The following is a 15583-nucleotide window of genomic DNA, read 5'->3' on the forward strand; positions in this document are numbered from 1 at the left end:
TCAAATGACGGGACAGCTTTTAGCCTTTATCTGTGAACGTTACATTTATTTTTTTGTCAAAGACGACCCTAACTGGAATACAATTATTCTTTATTCTTTTGTATAGCCATCAGACAAGATGCTTTGGAACATTTTTACTGTCCGCCACCAATGAAATGTTTTGATGCACTGACTCAGTGAGTCTAAATCGTTTAGATTTATTTACTATTACTAGTAATACTGATATTAGTGTCTGTCCTTGTCTTTCCAGTCCCAGAGGATGGATTCCTGGTGGGCTGTGTGTTTGCTCTAGCTGACTACCCTGAGCAGATGGCTGACAAGCAGCTCCTCGCCACATGGAAGAGGGTAAGGAAACAACCCGTCTGAATGTATGCAAGGTCAGGTATGCTGGTGCTGCTAACCAATGATGCCGGCTCTCCAACATGAATCTGTATCTACACCTCTACTACAAGGCACCTGGCTCACATGGAACACGAGACGATCTAGAATATCTAGAATCATGTTTAAAAACATGTAACAAGCGTCCGAGGTATTTGTCAGGAGGCAGTGAAGCAGCCCCCATTTTTACATCCAACTGACATCACACATTCCTGGCTTCTCTGTGATTTCTAGTTTTAGGGACAGAGGGGTGCATGTTCACAAATGTTGCGTGAGCTGTCCTTGGGCACAGGAATAACGTGTGTGAATTCTTAAAAAATGGGTGACATTACCCTTTTAATACATAAACAGGCCTATTTTGGGTCATGGCCCATAGTTCAAGAAACACTGGAGTTTATTGTTAAATTGTGTTTTTTTTCCTCTCTGCCTCAGATCATCCAGGCCTACGGGGGCACTGTTGACGCCTCTCTCAACAACCGCTGCACACACCTGCTCTGTGAGAGTCAAGTTAGCAGCATGTATGTCCAGGTAAGGACTCTTAACAACACACCTACAAATAAATCGGAGTGTGTTTAATCTGTGTGTGTTTTGTGATGTTTAGTTTGTGTCTTCCTCCTCCTCCTCCTCCCAGGCTCTGCGAGAGGGTAAGCGATGCGTCACCGCCCACTGGCTCAACACCGTGTTGAAGAGGAAGAAGATGGTTCCCCCTCATAGAACGCTGCACCTGCCCTTCGCCTTTCCGCCTGGAGCCAAACCCTGCTCACAGCACGTAGGTCTCCTCCTCTCTGAACACTAAAGTAACAACGTGGTGCTTTCTTTGTTAGAATAAGGGGTCTACATGTTAAAATAATAGCTCTACAGTCCGACAGCCATCACTGACATAGAGTGTTTGGTCAGTAACATGGGTCTCCCGGTCCCTCCGCAGTAAACGGAAAATACATTTTCTGGAATCCCTTCCCACTTTCTCCAATCAGGAGAGAGAACTCCACACTGTAAAATAATAGAAATACAACTTGGTTATAAGCAAATATGACATTGAAACAAGTAAAATAATCTGCCAGTGCAGTAAGCAAATTTGGCTTAGCAAGATTTCTTGAAATAAGTAAAAATATCTCTGGTTCTCTCTCCTGATTGGATAAAGTGGGAAGGGATACCAGAAAATGTATTGGGACTGGGAGACCCATGTTACTGACAAAACACTTTATATCAGTGATGACTGTCTGAATGTAGAGTTATATAACACTTATTTGAACAAAAAATACCACTTACAGCATCTTTAACTCATTTCAAAGCCATGTGGAAAAGAAAACATAGTAAAATTACAAGTATCATACATAACATTGAAGATTCATGACCCTGCACTCCAGAGGATTGCACTTTAAAGCATTACTTAAAACACATATTTCCAAAGTGGTCCTCGATGGAAAACATAAAAACACGATACCAATAAAAAACAAACACAATAAAAACAAGACATAAAATATGTTTTGTACCCTGCACTGCAAGTTAAATCATGGAGTTGGGCTGAGCAAGAGAAGACTTTCGCTCTTTGTTATTACCAAGTATCTGATGCTGGTCTTAACTAGGGCTGACCTTCGATTTTTTTTGGAATTCGAAGCTTCGGGGCCGAGAAAGACTTGTACAGCACTTTGTTCAACTTTGTCAGTGCTGTAAAGTTTAAACCTTTTTAAATCTTAGACAAACAAAACACTTTGCTTTCATGAAATATTGTAAGCAGTCATTTGAGGCTTTATAAAAGCAGCACAATGAACACAAATCTGTCAGTGCCGAGTCCGACCTCATCTTAAATAACAAACAGCATTGCTTGTTGTAATTAACAAAGAGAGGCAGAGTTGATTTAGCACAACAACAAAAAAGAAATGCATTTTTTCTTTTTTTTATATAATCGAATTTTATTTTCATATTCGAATCCCATGCCCATCGAACGAAGCTTCGAAGTATTTAAGACGGCCCTAGTCTTAACAGAACCACTCCCTCTGAATTGTCCAACTATACATCAATCAATCAATCAAATCCTTTATTTAACCAGATAAGCATCATTGAGATTAAAATCTCTTTTTCAAGAGCGATCTGGCCAAGCAAGGCAGCAGAAAGTTTCAACATAAAAAAGAACATCACAATAAAATACAGATAAAACATTTACAGCAAGCTCCAATTTCAGGCAAGTTATCAAACAGGCAAATGATCAAACACAGTTGCACTGTCCGAGGGAACTGAGTTCATAGGATTTTAAAATGGCTTTGAATTCTCCGAGGGTGACCAGTCCTGGTAATTTTAGGTCCTCCTGTATCTTGTTCCAAGATGAAGGAGCAGCATATTTGTGCACAAGAGAGAGCCATCGAGAAAATCGCCGTATTTGTAGAGATGGGTAACTTGCAATGGTATATAGGGTGCAATGGTGCACTCGATTTCCACATCCCGTGACAAAGCGTAAGGCAGAATGGTACACAGTATCAAGCTTTCTAAGGTACTGATCAGGTGCATACATGTAGAGTAAGTCACCATAATCGAGTAGTGGTAAGAAGGTGGTCGAGATCAGGTGACTTCTCACTTTAAGTGAAAAACAGGACCTGTTTCTGAAAAAGAAGGCGAGTTTAAGCTTCAGCTTTGACACAAGTTTGTCTATGTGAGATTTAAACTAGGGCTGTCAGTTTATTGCGTTAATTAGATTAATTAATTACACAGCAAATTATTGCGTTAGTCTACTCTTTATAGCATATAGCCTGCCTCTAGTCTAAATGTCTATCTTTAGAGGATGACTTTGCAGCATGAATATTGTTTGGGATTCGGCAAGCACGCATTCGTTATTGAAAGTGAAACACGGATTCCCCTCTGGTCGTGCGCCATTCACTCGGTGTCGCGGGCAGGGGTGGTAGCGGCGCGCCCGGCGGTTACCCCCCCGACCCTTTCTTCTTCTTATTATTATAACGTTACTACTTATGATTACAAAGGCATTCGTTTTGTGGCATTAACGTTATATAGTTACACGTTCAATAACATCAGTGTATTTACCGGACCATAGCAAGGCAAGCGTTACTCAATTCATATCTCAGTTCCTTTCTTTGCTCAGAGCGTGCCGAGTTGTGCCCATTCTGCGGTCTGTTAATAAAGTTTTCAATCAGACAAGTGTATAGAACGAAGGGCTTTTATTATAACATTCGTTGCAGTAAAATCATTATGCCTCGTTTAGTACTCCTGAGGAGCGACGGTAATTCACTCCGGCGGGAGCTAATGTATTAGCCGTGTTGTGAGCTCTGATCAATGGCTGACATTCAGGAAGTAAAAACCTAATACGCGCTTGCCGATTGGTGGTAACACACTGCAGGACGCTCCAACGTGTGACGCGTCTCTCTTCTGACCAATCAGTGGTCTGCAGTGTTTCTCACGTGACTTTTCTGGTACCCAATAGGGTCACTTGGAACCTCGACAGAGGAGTAGGGTATATCTGCAGAGCCGCAAGCCCAACGAGAGCAGGGTACTTTATTATTATTATTATTATAAAAAACAGCGGTATTCAGCCTAACTCTGCGGTACCGCGGTAATACCGATACCGCGGCAGCTCTAATTTACAGACTTCTTTTTTAATATGGTCCATTTGCATGTTCTTGGTATCTGATTCTAGGGACATCTCTGAATCTCAGGGAATGTATTCCCAGTGTCAGAAATACATTTCTGAGGGCTAGATCCACAAAGAATGGATTGCACTGTGCAAGTTGCACCCTTACTTACAATTCATTATGAATTGAAAATGGGGGACCCTGATGTAAACAAGACGAAAGTCTTTCTCTGGTCTGCATCCCCTTAACAATTGTGTGTATTGAGCCGTACTGTATTGTACCCATTCTGCAATCTGTTAATAACATTTTCATTCAATCAATCAATCTGCACGGTGATTGATTGAATGAAAATTTTATTTTGAGTAAATTGTAATGAACCAAATGAGAATATCAATACATAATTTTTTATCTTTGACTGTGAATAACACCATGCTCAAATTGACCAGACCTGAAAAATCTAAGCAAATTAATAGATGGAAGATGATTAAACAGAAGGTTTTGTAGATAGAGTACTTAATTCTGCCATCCGGACACATGCAATTTGAAATATGATTATAGAATATAGAATATCAGGCATAAAATGGTTATGCGATTAAAATGCGATTAATTAGTTTAATTAATTACAAATCCTGTAATTAATTAGATGAATTTTTTTTAATCGCCTGACGGCACTAATTTAAACGTAAGGTTCTTGTCCACTGTGATGCCTAGATATTTGTAGGAAGCAACCCTTTCGATGTCAGTCCCTCCAGCAGTAACATCTCCTCAAACTCTGTCCCTGCGGGCCACCGTACATTCTTAAAGGTCCCTTGTCTTATAAATGGCCATTTCCAGTTTTTATCATTGTTTTCTAGCAATGGGGGTTTGTATCAATGGGGTCTGTGTCTCTAATTCTCATTTTGGCGGATTGCTCCAATTCAGTTGAGACAATATCCTCCCCCAGTGAACTAAGCCATTCTGATTTGACTTGCTATCCTACGTAGCAAGGAGCTGATCTGCATAACTAACGCCCCCTCTATGGTTGTAGCGCAACCATTCACTCAACAACAGAGCGAGTGGAAATACCGACACTTCCTCAAACGTGTTGACGTGCGTGGGTGCCGACAGAGCGAGCGATAGAGAGGGACACGGAGCATTTACACACATACTCACGCAGGGCAGGAGCTTCTCTCGGGGAAACGCACGCAGTCGGGAGCACTCGCATATCGTGGCACGGGAGAGAGCAGAGAACGAGAACGAGAGAGAGAGAGAGGGAGAGAGAGAGAGAGAGAGAGGGACACGGAGCATTTACACTCAGGCGGGGCAGAAGCTTCTCTCGGGGAAACACACAGACACAGTCGGGAGCACTCGCATATCACTGTCAAACTGCTGCACTGTGGGTGACTGTCACTCAAAGCGCTTATGGGCGGAGCCCAGCCCAAAACAGCTTGAAATCTTGAAGTGGAAAAATGCTGCTTTAGAATACTTGATTAGAAATACAAAACAATTAATGTTTTTGAAAAAAACCTTACAGGTGTGTTCCATAGACTCACAGGAATTGTGTAACATTGCCCAAATAGTGAAAGGAATAGCAAGACACGGGACCTTTATTGTGGTGGTCTGGTCAGAAGAGCTCAGTGATACACTGGTTGAAGAAACATGGCTTGGTTTCAAAACCAGATTCTCAACAGTACTAAACGACATGGCCCCCCTAAGAACCACCATGGTAAAAAAATCACGCTGAGCCGTGGATGCACTCCGAAATATTGACCGCTATGAAAGTCGGAGACAAAAAATGCTGAGTTTCGTAAAAGTCAGTCAAAGCTTACCAAAAGCTCGAGCAGTGAACTCCAAGCCCACGTGACTGAACTCAAACTGCAAAGAAACTGACTAAGAAATGACGTAAACTCCATGATCAAAACTGCAAAAAATAATTTCATCAATGACTAAACCGAGGAAAACAAATAAACCCAGTGAAGCATTTTGTATAAAAGTATTCTGTACTTCTGTATGACAACTATTAAAGAAACTTGAAAACTTGAAACTTGAACTTGAACTTTGGAAATTACTCAATAATCAACTAGGATGCAGTAAAAAACTTAAAACCAGATTTTCAAACATAAACATAAATACGGACAACAAGCTCATCACAGACAAGCTGGATGTGGCCAATTACTTAAACATTTTCTTCACAAACATAGCCACAACACTGGTAAATAAACTACCCTCCCACTCAGGGCATTTTGGGGTAGAACATATCATAGCCTACTACAATAACCTAGGTGTCCGCAAAGACGATTTCAAACAAAAAATGGTAACAACAGCTTGAGCGCCCTCCAACCTAACAAGGCCACTGGCCATGACAATATCCCCTCCAAATTCCTCAGAGACTCAGCAGCCGCCATCACCCCAGTCATCACACACATAATAAACCTCTCCATAAAACAGGGACACGTACCCAAAGACTTCAAAATTGCGAGAGTAGCACCCCTGCACTAAAATGGCAGCAAATTAGACCCTGGCAACTACTGCCCTGTTTCTATTCTTACCTCCATCTCGAAAGTCATGTAAAAAATTGTATACGAACAGGTCTAAAAGTACCTTGCGAAAAAAAATATCTAATCTACGAATTACAATCTGGCTTCAGAACATCCCACTCCACTGACACATGCCTTCTCTATTTGAACGACCACATCAAACAAGAGGTGGACGTGGGCAAATACTGCGGCATGGTCATGCTGGACCTACAAAAGGCCTTCGATACTGTCAATCACTCCATTCTGATTGACAAGCTAAAAGCAATTGGTTTTGATAGTCTATCAGCAGGGGAGGAAACTAACTTTTTGGCTTACCAGCCAACTGGCGAGTATATGATTTTTTTTACCAGCCAAACTGATTTTTTTACCAGCCAAAAATAAATCGTTAATTGTGATAATAATTACTTGTATGTCTTCGTCTAAATAGATTTTCAATCATAGTAATAATCACACCGTGTCTCTACTCTTTAAAATATTTATTAGCATAAAACATTAATAAGTGTCTCTACTCTCCACAATATTAGCATTAGGGGTGGGACGGTACGCATCCGAACCGTGTACCGTACGGTACGACCCCCACGGTTCGGGGCATCTGTGTATCGTACGGTTCAGATGACGCGCAAATAAAAAAATTCATTTGGCCGGGCCGGGAGAGGTGAGCGCTGGCTGCAGGCAGCAGCAGCACTGCAGCCAGGTGCTAGTCAGTTTGTGTAAAAATGGCGAGCACAATATAAATCAATCTTCATTACGACTTTAAAAACATAGCCATTAACATTACATAGGCCTACACACATCTTGCCATAGCGTTAGCAGTTTGTACAACACAACGCACGTTTTAACTATAGTAGCCCACCAGCTAATAGACTAAATAGAGTCAATGAAATGTTACCGTAGCTACTAGCTAGCAGAGGAGGAAATGGGAGTCTGAGAGGCGGAGTGTTTAAAGACAATGATTCAGATTCAGATTCCTTTATTAAGCCATTTGTGTAAAAACACATTGGTAATTGTTTCAGCGTTTACAGTGTATGCGTTTTTTTCCTTTCTTTTTTCACATTAAACGACAAACACCAACACAGACACAGGACAAAAAACTGCAGTGGGGGATTAATCAATTTAAATACATATATATATATATATATAAGTGCAGAGTTCCAGTAGGGACTAGTGCAGTCAGTGTCATTGTGCCAGTGTCACTTGGGGGCAGAGGGGGGAGGGGGGGGGGGACCTGAGGCATTGATCAGCCTGGCGGCTGAGGGGAAGAAGCTCAGTCTGTGACGAGCTTTCACAGCCTTTGGGATCCTCAGCCTTCTCCCAGAGGGGAGCAGGGTGAAGAGGCTGTGACCGGGGTGGGAGGGGTCGGCCATGATCTTCCTCGCCCTCTTCAGCGCCCTGGAGTCGTGCAGGGACCTGAGGGAGGGCAGGGGACAGCCGATCACCCTCTCCGCGGAGCGAATCACCCGCTGCAGCTTGGCGAGATCTTTTGCCGCTGCAGCGGGGAACCAGGAGATGATGGAGTGGGTGAGGATGGACTCAATGATGGCCGTGTAGAATTGGGCCATCATGGTCCTCGGCAGTTTGTATTTCTTCAACTGCCGGAGGAAGAACATCCTCCCCTGGGCCTTTTTGAGCAGGCCCGTGATGTTGAGCTCTCATTTCAAATCCCGGGAGATGGTCATGCCAAGGAATCGGCATGACTCCACGGAGGCCACCTGAGTGCCTCCCAGTATGATGGGAGGGGGCAGGGCTGCTTTCTTCCTGAAATCCACTACCATCTCCACTGTCTTTTGAGCATTGAGCTCCAGGTTGTTGCAGCTGCACCAGCTCTGCAGCCTCTCGATCTCCCTCCTGTAGGCCGACTCGTCCCCCCTGGAGATGAGACCCACCAGGGTGGTGTCGTCAGCGAATTTCAGGAGTTTGACCGAGGGGTGGAGAGAGCCACAGCTGTTGGTGTACAGGGAGAACAGTAGTGGGGACAGGACGCAGCCCTGCGGGGAACCGGTGCTGGTGGACCTAGAGCTGGAAATGCTCTTCCCCAGCCTCACCCGCTGAGACCTGTTGGACAGGAAGTCGGTAATCCACCTGCGAGTGGAGGTCGGCACCTGCAGCAGGGATAGCTGGTGCTCCAGGATGGGTGGAAGGATGGTGTTGAAGGCCGAGCTGAAGTCCACATACAGGATCCTGACATAGTTGCCCGCGCAGTCCAGATGTTCCAGCGTGTAGTGCAGAGCCATGTTCACAGCATCCTGTGTGGATCTGTTGGCTCTGTACGCGAACTGCAGCGGGTCCAGCACAGGATCAGTAATGAGCTTCAGGTGGGCCAGGACAAAGCGCTCCAGGACCTTCATGACCACAGAGGTCAGGGCGACAGGTCTGTAGTCATTAAGGCCCGTGACCATGGCCTTCTTGGGGACGGGGATGATGGTTGAGGCCTTGAAGCATGCTGGGACGTGACACAGCTCCAGCGAGGCATTAAAAATGGTGGTAAACACCGGTGCAAGCTGGTCAGCGCAGTGCTTCAGGGCAGAGGGGGAGACAGAGTCCGGGCCAACCGCCTTCTGACTAGAAAACAGCCGTTTCACCTCTCTCACACTGACAGAGAGAGGGGAGGGGTGGGGGGATGGAGGTTGTGGCTGAGTGGGTGAAGGAAGAGGGCGGGGGGGAACTTCTTTCTCAAACCTACAGTAAAATTCATTAAGCTCGTTCGCCAGGGGGAGGTTATCAGGCGCCTGTGGTGACTTCGGCTTATAGTTGGTAATGGTCTTGAGGCCTTTCCATACGGAGGAGGAATTCCCCTCAGAGAGCTGCTGCCGCAGTTTCTCTGAGAAGCGAAGTTTCGCCTCCCTCACCTCTTTGGCGAACTTGTACTTGGCCTGCCTGAACCGATCCACATCACCACTGCGCCTGGCCACCTCCTTCTCTGACCTCAGCCGCCTGAGTTGGGCTGAAAACCAGGGCTTGTTGTTGTTAAAGATCTTCCTTGATGGGCGTTTATTCAGGGCTGGGCGATATGGAAAAAAAGCATATCGCGATAACGATATGATAATTTTATTTTATTTCTCGATATCAATAATTATCGAATTGTTATAAGTATAAAAAAAAAAAAAAAAAAAAAAAACATTTTGTATGTTTATTTTGCAGCAATTCTTTGTCATTGCCGCCATCTTTAGTGTTACATCCCCTCACACTCCAGTTCTCAGGCTGCAGCTGGTTTAAAAGCTAAAGTAAACCGGCTTCTCTGCTGGCTGTGGCTCCAGAGGAGTTGAACAGTTCTGGCTCTGCTAGTTTATTTTCGATCTTTTGGCGCTTTTTTGGTGGACAAACCACCGCACATGTGCACTGTGACTCGTGACTGGAGTCTAGTTCTGCTAGCACACATAGCCTACTGTGTACAGATGGTTTCAAAATGTATTTTAAATTAGAAAGCAAACAAAATAAATGGACAAGAGAAAAAGAAATCTGAATTTGGTCAGTATTGTCATTTGGACAAGCAAAGCCATTACTTTAAGTTGCAGGCAAGAAAGACAAGTCTGTCCACTGTCTCTGGTTTTAAAACTGCCCTGTTGCAGGTAAAAAAAAAAAAAAAAAACGATTTTTCGATTTTTTTTTATTTCGATATTCGATATCGATTATTAAAATATATCGCGATATTTATTGTTATCGTTATATCGCCCAGCCCTACGTTTATTAAACATCCAAGAAGGCTAACCTACAACTGTGTTTTACTAACTCCAACCGGGACTATTGCCGCTTTCCCACTGCATGCCATCACCTCCTAACGTTGGCGGAGCGCGTTGATAACATTGCCTGAGCTGGCGGTCCGTGACACTAAAATGTCCGTGGGGACCCGGCGCCAACCCATAGATAGTTCCAACTCACCGAATTACGTAATCCACCACAGTTGTGCTCAATATTTAAATAATGTTAGTCTAAATAAATGTAGACTGATGCATAATAATTTCAAGCAGAAAACGAATCTTTCCATTAAGAACTGACTATCAGGGAATTTAAACATGGTTGACATTGTTTTTTTGTGTTTTGTCTAAGTTTGTCTACGTTGTCAAGCCGGTGACATGAGTTTGTAGGTCTGCGCGCAGTGGTCTGTCCACTTCCCCTAGATGCGCAACATCTTCTAGAAAACGAGTGTTCATTGGAGGAGCTTAGAGCGCATCTGTACAACGATGATGTTCATTGGTTATGGTCGGATTATTATGAGGCGCAAATGGGAGGAATCAAGGGGGGAGTCAGAGTTCGGCTTGTGCCAGTGAGTGAATCAGCAGATTGCAGAATGATTTTTTTGTTTTGTTTTGTAATTACTAGTACTCGCCAGACTGGCGAGTGCTCTTCATGAATCACTCGCCAAACGTAAAAAATACTCATTTGGCGAGTAAAGTGGCCTAATTTCCTCCCCTGTCTTATCTGTGAGCTGGATGCAATCCTACCTGGAGGGGAGAGAACAGATGGTGGAGGTAAACGGTACCCTACCCCCCCCCCTCCCAGTCAGCTGTGGTGTTCCACAAGGAAGCATACTAGGACCGCTACTGTTCCTAATTTATGCAAATGACATGTTGTCAGCTTGTGACAGCAACTTGTTCCTGTTCGCGGACGACTCAGCCCTGCTGGTCTCTGACAAGAACAAGTTACAGGTTGAAAAAACCCTCGGCTCTGAACTAGGCTAAATCTGCACCTGGCTCGCTGATAACAAACTATCATTACACCTGGGTAAAACAGAGTCTATTCTCTTCGGTTCAAATAACAAACTCAGCAAGACCAACAGCTTCTCAGTTACAGTGGGTGACAATATTGTCACAAGGAAAGAGGAAAAAATGACATACCTAGGTTCCATCCTAGACAAAATGGCAACCAAGGTAATAAAAAAAGTCAACCAACAAACTAGATTCTTGTATCTGATCTCCTCTCTGGTAAACAAGAATACCCTGAAGACTCTGGCAGGAGCACTCATTCAAGGGTACTACGACTATGCTTGCACATCATGGTACCAAAGCACCTCAAAGGCGCTAAAAACAAGATTACAAACATCACAAAACAAACTGGTCAGACTACTACTTGACCTTACTCCTAAAACCCACCTCACCCCTGCTCACTTTGACTACCTAGGATGGCTTAGAGTAGACAACAAGTACAGCAACTTGCAATGGGCCTGGTCTACAAGATACACTACACCATTAAGGTACCCATGTACATGTCAAAATACTTCCCAAAGGTCAGTGAATACCACGACCACAACACCAGAGGGAGCTCAACAAATCATGTTAAACACAGATTCGGCTCAAACAAGGGACTAAACACGTTTCGCAATTATGCCACATCAATGTGGAACGCCCTACCCACAGCCGTAAAGGAATGTGAATCACTACCCTCCTTCAAAACCACTCTCAAAGAGCACCTACGGGAGACTGCAATTCGAAACTGGCCCCTGTAAATGTCCTAACCCAACCCCCTCCAATGTACAGTACATGTCCTAACCCAATAATACACGAGACCCTCTTCTTGGGACCAAGTAAGGTTTCATCGATAATCCAATGTACAGTTACCCCCCCCCCCTGCCTACCCACCCACCCAACCACCTCCAATGTACAGTCCCCACCCCAACTAACCTAACCTTTAACTAACCTGAAAACACTCTGGTTTCTCTGGAATTCTGACCCATTTTAATCCTTTCTCCTGCTGTGCTTTTGTCTTAGCCCCTTCTCCTATTAATCTCCTGTTTTCATAAATGCAATGAATGATATATGGGCTAAATAATGTGTAGGAAATATTGCCGGGTAAATAATTGTGTTAATTTCTCAGATCATCTCGCTGACGGGCTTCATGGACACAGACAGAGACGAGCTGAAGCTGATGGCCTACCTGGCTGGAGCCAGATACACAGGATACCTGTGTCGGAGCAACACTGTGCTCATCTGTAAAGAGTAAGAGGCATGGAGGGGGAGAGGAGATGGAGATGGAGGGGTAGATGAGATGGAGGGGAAGATGAGATGGAGGGGTAGATGGAGGGAAGGAGTGATGGGTAGATGGAGGGAGGGAGGGAGGGATGCGGATGTGTGCTTAGAAGGGGAAGATTGAGGGAGACTGGCATAGATGGATAGATCGATGGATGAGTGAGAAGATGGAATGAAGGAGTGATCAGCAGATCGAGGGGTGTAGATTGAAGGAGGGATGGAAGACTTTCATAGTTGGCTCTGCGTCGGAGGAGTGATTAACCCCCCCCCCCCCCCCCCCTCCATCTCCTCTCCAGGCCCAGTGGTATGAAGTATGATAGGGCCAAGGAGTGGAGGATCCCGTGTGTCAACGCCCAGTGGCTGTGTGACATTCTGCTGGGGAACTTTGAAGCTCTGAGACAGGTCCAGCACAGCCGATACTCAAACTACAACCACCCCGAACCACTGGTGCCTAACCCGCTGCTGGTGCACAATCTACTGGGTAAGAGGACAGGCCATTAATGGGGGTCAGGTCGGTCAACTTTGTTAGTCGATTGGGTGAGTTTGGGTTGAAGTTTGAGCACCTTAGGCGTGCAAGTCTTGCTGTCCTCTGATAATAACACCTTGTTTCTTACTCTTCCTTCTCACTCACGATTTTGTGTCTTCCTGGTTTCTTTCCCAGGCGCGTGGAGGACCCCGGTCAAGGTGTCGCCTGACGCGTTAGCGGTGAGTTGGCCAACCTCTTCATCATGTTCAACCAAGCAGTGTTTCATCATTATTAGATATCGCCTAAAATTCTCAGGTGATCATAACATCTAAGTATTGACGTGCATGTGTAAATGCACCTATTCAATCTCTGATGGGCTTTGCCATACAATATGGTGTAATGCCACAGGTCACTGGCTATGGTTGGAATTGAAATGAGAATCACCTGCTAGTTTGCTAAGTCACCTGTTGTTTGTGACCAAGATGTCTGCAACAGAATACAGTTTGGCACAGAGACTAAACTGGCCTCCTCCCTTTTCCCCCTCTCTCTAGAGTCTCCAGCTCCTACAGAAGCAGAAGCAGAGTGACTCCAACAACAAGCCTCCTAATAAGAAACCCAGGTCTGTCTCTCCTGTGTCTGTCTCCTGTGTGTCTCTTTCCTGTGTCTGTCTCCTGTGTGTCTCTCTCTCCTGTGTCTGTCTGTCTCCTGTGTCTGCCTGCCTGTCTCTGTCTGTCTCCTGTGTCTCTCTCTCTCCTGTGTCTGTCTGTCTCCTGTGTCTGCCTGCCTGTCTCTGTCTGTCTCCTGTGTCTGTCTGTCTACTGTGTCTGTCTCTCCCTCTCTCTCTCTCTCTCTCTCTCTCTCTCTCTCTCTCTCTCTCTCTCTCTCTCCCGTGTCTGTCTCTGTCTCTCCTGTGTCTGTCTGTCTATATGGATGTCTGTCTGCTTACAGAATATTGAGAATAGCACAACAGTCACATAGCTCCAAAAACAAGAATACTATTCACTAGGGTGCAGGGTCTGTCAGAAAGCCAGCATTGACAAATTAAAGACTAAAGATGAGAGTGCTAAAAGCCATTCTTCTAAAAATAAATAAAGAGTGGTGGTGCTTCTTAGAGGTGCTATAGATACTGTAATATTTGTATGCTGAGTAATTAAAAAAATATATGTAATATATGTAAAAATTATAATAACAATAATAATAATAATATATCCACAGAGCTTTTAGAAAGGTGCTTAACACTTTAATCGCCATGGGTTAAATTCATAATTTACCATCCCTCGCCACCTCTATTTGTCTATGGAGAAGTTCCCCTTCTTTGCAGGGCTATAACTTTTTTAATTCTATTGCTAAATTGCCATTATTATGGCCCATTCAATGTCCTATATGTATTGTTCAGGGTGTAGCAACGTTAAACTTTTTCATTCACATATTCATACTAAAATATGGTCTAAAGTATAAGTGTTTTTATCGTTTTCTGCAGCTTTCTTCAGAACGTGATTTATAGCCCTAAATGCATTATATTGATGATCAAATACAGTTTGGTAGGAATCTGTGCGAGATAAAAAATTTCAACTGGACGTGGTTCTAGACGTTTCTACGCATCATCTGATGATGGGCGGGGGATCGTTTATAATTCCGTGGGCAGCGTTAGATGATTCATCCAGAGTGGGTCATATGTTCATCAGATCAGTTAGTATAGAAGACGTTAGAAAATAACGCTGAATCTTACCGTGGCTTCCTCGCGCCGCTGGCAGATGAGCGTGGAACAGAATTTTTTCTATTATGGGATGTAGAAATGCCCGATCCATTTCCAGGTTGTATAATAGTATATACGTCCAAATCATGTTGTTTTTTCGAGTTATTTGCACCGATCGATGTTCACTGTGTCAATACGGAGTCTCTCTAACGATAGCGAGTGGCCGGACCACATATGGATGAGCACTACCGGTTCAAAGGTTAATTTCCGGTTGGCAATCTGCCGATCGGCCACCAGATGGCGCTCTTGAACCGCCTAAGAGTTGAGAGGAGATCAGCAGTGTGTCTCAGGGCTCCGGAAAGGAAATATGATTTCGTTGACAGATTTTTTAAATATTGACATCAAAGACGAGTTGCGGCGTCTTCGGCAGAATGAGCATGGCTAGGAATGACGTGAAAACTCGTCCGCGGCGATCATAGTGTTAAAAATGATTGTTTAATGAATATCTAATTTAAAATATTTTTGCAGGTCCAAAATGAATGTTATGAATGAATGCTGCATGTATCCCTACTTCGCATTTCCCCATGTGGAATGCACCTGATGACATGCTAGTGCTCTAGTGCAACATCTAGTGGCTGAATGTTATCTATACCACCTTTAAAGGAAAACTCCAACATTTTGGGAAATTAGCTTATTTGCCATCTACCCTGGAGTTAGACAAGAAGATACATACCTTTTTTCTTCTCTGTGCATGCAGTAGGAGTAGGAAGACGTGCACCGTTAGCCTAGCTTAGCGTCAGTCACTGGAAGTAGGTTCCTCCATTAGCCTAGTTCCCAACGTCTTCCTACTCCTACTGCATGCACAGAGAAGAAAAGGGTATGTATCTTCTTGTCTAACTCCAGTGTAGATGGCAAATAAGCTAATTTCCCAAAATGTTGGAGTTTTCCTTTAACTGCTTAGTGAATAGTCTGACGAGGTTGATAATTAA

The 15583-nt window shown here is 44.1% G+C and overlaps 1 protein-coding gene across 2 annotated transcripts in view; it reads left to right on the top strand.

The window, feature by feature from the left end:
- paxip1 (PAX interacting (with transcription-activation domain) protein 1) overlaps positions 1-15583 on the top strand; it is a 52676-nt gene that overhangs the window by 27180 nt on the left and 9913 nt on the right. For both annotated transcript variants that reach the window (XM_084328069.1, XM_084328070.1), the window contains 7 exons: positions 251-345; positions 811-906; positions 1010-1147; positions 12281-12402; positions 12729-12913; positions 13094-13137; positions 13450-13517. In XM_084328069.1, coding sequence (XP_084184195.1) covers positions 251-345; positions 811-906; positions 1010-1147; positions 12281-12402; positions 12729-12913; positions 13094-13137; positions 13450-13517 — 748 coding nt within the window. The remainder of the gene's footprint in view (positions 1-250; positions 346-810; positions 907-1009; positions 1148-12280; positions 12403-12728; positions 12914-13093; positions 13138-13449; positions 13518-15583) is intronic.

Source organism: Notolepis coatsorum (assembly GCF_963971535.1).
Source record: "Notolepis coatsorum genome assembly, chromosome: 13".
NCBI classification, from domain to species: Eukaryota; Metazoa; Chordata; class Actinopteri; order Aulopiformes; family Paralepididae; genus Notolepis; species Notolepis coatsorum.